Genomic DNA, 3,431 nt, shown 5'->3' with positions numbered 1-3,431 from the left:
CTTTGCCTGATGTCCAGATCAGTTGTAGGACATCACCACACTTTGAACGCGGCGCATGACATGGATGGGGTGTCTTATTATGCTGGTCTGCAGATTTCTCAGACACTCGGGCTGTAGCGTAGAAGAGTCGGCCTTCGAATATATTTTCCGCCTATGATGATGTATATGTCCTTGCTGGCCCAAAAGCCAATAACCAACCACCGTGAATAGGTGCCTATATTGGGATATATGAGGCGCCAAACTGCAAACCTCATGAATATAAATGATTATTATGGTACAGAAGTGTATATCCCGTTTAATCCCATGTTACGCAGGGTACGGAATGTCTAAGTAATATATGGGGAACATGGTCGGAATGTGAGCGGAAGGCAGTTAATACCACGACATCCCCTAATCCGGCGGAATGTGGTGGGAACACGCTGGGAATGCGGCGGTAATGTGCTCATCCTCTCCTTGTTCCCCAACCTCCGTAATCTGGCGCTTCACGCGGTGTCCCGCTTTCGAAGCTCTCCACGGAATTGGCACTATAACACTTCCGTTCGGGAAGCCTTGCATCGCCTTTCTGGAGCTCACCTCGCGCTTCGGCCTTCGTTACGGCCACCATTCGATATCGACCGCTTGCTCCCACAGGCGAACAACATCGAAAGCAACGCAAGCTGCTCAACTCCATCTTCTCCATCGCCCACATGCGTCTCATCTCATCATCGACGAAGTCTGTCTGATAGTGGGTCTGTTTCCTCATCCACTGGCTTGTCCTAGGCGCCGACGGACCTGTCCCTATCACCGCTGCAGAACGCTCTCGACTCGCGCATCGATGGGAACGACACGGTCGAGACAGACATGCTGACGTGGATGGACCGCATCGCCCTCGACGGGACTGGGTCATTTGTTCGACCCGCTCGTCACAGACAAAGCGTCAGGACGAACTACGCGAGCGCAATCAAACTGTTCCAGTGAGTGAGCATTGCCAATTCTCGCTATGGCCTGCCACGCACCTATGTTGCAACTAAGTAGGCCTATGCAGGCGGAGGTGCCTGCTACGCCGCCTCGTGCCCTACGTCAGCGATCTGGGCCCGCCCGCGATCTGCCGGTGGCTCCTGGACATGTTCCCCCACAAAGGCGTGCAACAGCTCAAGTCGATCGTTGGCGTGATGCATGAGCGGTCCCTCGAGATCTTCCAGCTGAAGAAGCAGGCTCTGGAGCAGGGCGATGAAGCCGTCGCCCACCAGGTTGGCGAGGGCAAGGACATCATGAGTATTCTACGTAAGTCTTTTTAGATCCCATCGCCACCAATCAAGGTTGGACATGTTGTACCTATCAGTCAAGGCAAACGTCGAGGCATCGCAGGAGGATAAGTTGCCGGAGGAGGAGATCCTTGCCCAAATGTCGTAAGCGGCGAATGATCAGCTCGACACCCCAAAACCACGCTAACTATTTATTGGTCAGCACATTCATCCTAGCGGGAATGGACACTACCTCCACTGCAATGTCCATCACGCTCACCATTCTGTCTCAACACCCGGAGGTGCAGAAAAAGCTCCGGAACGAGATCTTGGAGGCCTCCAAAGGGGAGCCGCTTGAGTACGACGCCCTCGTCTCCCTTCCCTACCTGGACGCAGTCTGCCGGGAGACCTTGCGTCTGTGAGTGATGTTGTCCTGTACAATGAACATGAACCGTACGATTGATGGCGATGACCAGCTACGCCCCCGTCGCTCAGGTGTTCCGCGAGTGAGGACCGCGTAGCGTGTTCTCGTTCAGTCGTAGATGCTGATTGTTCCCGTCCCGTATGAAGGACTCGAGAGGACGTGGTGATGCCTCTATCGCACCCTATCCGAGGTGTGGACGGCAAGACGATACACGAGATCTTCGTCCCTAAGGACACCGTCGTCGCCGTCGGTCTCCTCGCGTCCAATCGCAACAAGGCCATCTGGGGCGAGGATGCAGAAGAGTGGAAGCCCGAGCGTTGGCTGTCGCCCCTGCCCGGAAGCGTCACTGAATCCAAGATTCCAGGCATCTATTCAAACCTGTACGTTTCCGAGTCGTCACTTCGGCTGCTGTCAGACGCGTCTCTGCGGAATTGCTCACCGCTCCGTCTGCAGTATGACTTTCCTGGGAGGTGGTCGCGCTTGCATGTAAGACACCACGTCCGATCGTGATTGGCATCGCTTACCGTCTCTCATACTCGCAGTGGATTCAAATTCTCGCAGCTCGAGATGAGTGAGCATTCGGTCCTACTAGTAAATCCTTGCAATCGCTGACATATTGTTTCGCAGAGGTTGTACTGTGTCTCCTTCTGTCGAAGTTCACATTCGCACAGTCCGACAAGAAGGTGAATTGGGTCTTGTCTGGGGTCCGTTTCCCGATCGTAGGCAACAGCCCGAAGCCGTCAATGCCTCTGAAAGTAGGGCTGTACAAGGGGCCTGTTCCTGCATAAGTAATAATTCCTGTCACGTAACAATGTCGATAGCGATCAGCCTCTTGAGCTGCACCTTCCTGCTACCTCGAGCCAGTCAAGTTGCTTACCTCGCTTTCGAAACTTCGCCTCCAGCGGTGCTTCTGACGCCCCTGGTGATTTAGCAGTTGTCATGCAAGACGCTATTATGAAGGGGCTGATGCGATGATGGGGTCCACTGCGATCATTTCTCAGGGTTTCACAGCATGGGAGAAGTCCATCGAGTTCAGATATGAGCGCCTCCCAGGACACCACAGCTCTTCGGCTTCCTCTGCATACTTCGCGATCGGCAGACGTGGGCTGACATGTTCTCCGACGATGACGCACCGCTGTTTGGAAGATTAGAGTCAACGACGTACCCAGGCCTTTGCTATTGGCACGATCGACATTGCGAGTGCTGCTTCTCCGATTGACAAGTGCAGAGGCTGACATGGTGGTCGCTCCCCAGATCCTCCGCCTTCCATGTCAGCCTCTTGACCAGGTTAGCATATAAACCGACTCGAGGTCGAGTGCTTGGCCTTACCGCTTTCCACCTGCTTCCATCGCTGCATACCTGCTATCGTCGCTCTACACCTGCTATCGTCGCTCTACACCTGCTATCATCGCTCTATACCTGCTCTCATCTCTCTGCGTCGACTCTTGTCTACTTTTCCATCGCCGTGACCTCGTTCTGCATCCGCCCGTATCCTCGCTTCGCAACATAAACAATTTCAAGATGGACACAACAAACATATATAACGCATGGGAGTCATTGAAGAGGTCCGCTCGCAAGTTCTGGGTCCTTCCGGGTCCCGTGCCCGTCGCCTTGTACTCCTTCAACCCTCGACGTGTGTCCCCGATCCTCAAGGACGACGTCAAGAACTTCGTGGCCGACGTCCTCCAAGTCGATCAAGACAGCGACGGTGTCGAAGTTCGAATTGACCGGCATACCTACGATTTGACCAAGAAGGTGAGCTTCCTGAACCGCTACTGGCCAAG

At 54.2% G+C, this 3,431-nt stretch overlaps 1 protein-coding gene across 1 annotated transcript; it reads left to right on the top strand.

Moving 5' to 3' along the window:
- Positions 1–547: 547 nt before the first annotated feature.
- DICSQDRAFT_138295 (cytochrome P450) lies at positions 548–3,132 on the top strand. The gene is made up of 10 exons (XM_007367475.1): positions 548–953; positions 1,015–1,263; positions 1,322–1,388; positions 1,447–1,641; positions 1,700–1,729; positions 1,794–2,027; positions 2,101–2,133; positions 2,190–2,218; positions 2,275–3,056; positions 3,077–3,132. The coding sequence occupies exons 2-9, from the start codon at positions 1,104–1,106 to the stop codon at positions 2,433–2,435; spliced, it is 909 nt and encodes a 302-aa protein (XP_007367537.1). The 5' UTR covers positions 548–953; positions 1,015–1,103; the 3' UTR covers positions 2,436–3,056; positions 3,077–3,132.
- Positions 3,133–3,431: the final 299 nt, after the last annotated feature.

Source organism: Dichomitus squalens (assembly GCF_000275845.1).
Source record: "Dichomitus squalens LYAD-421 SS1 unplaced genomic scaffold DICSQscaffold_25, whole genome shotgun sequence".
NCBI lineage: Eukaryota > Fungi > Basidiomycota > Agaricomycetes > Polyporales > Polyporaceae > Dichomitus > Dichomitus squalens.
Note: the sequence above shows the minus strand (reverse complement) of the source record. Positions and strands in the feature narration are given on the sequence as shown.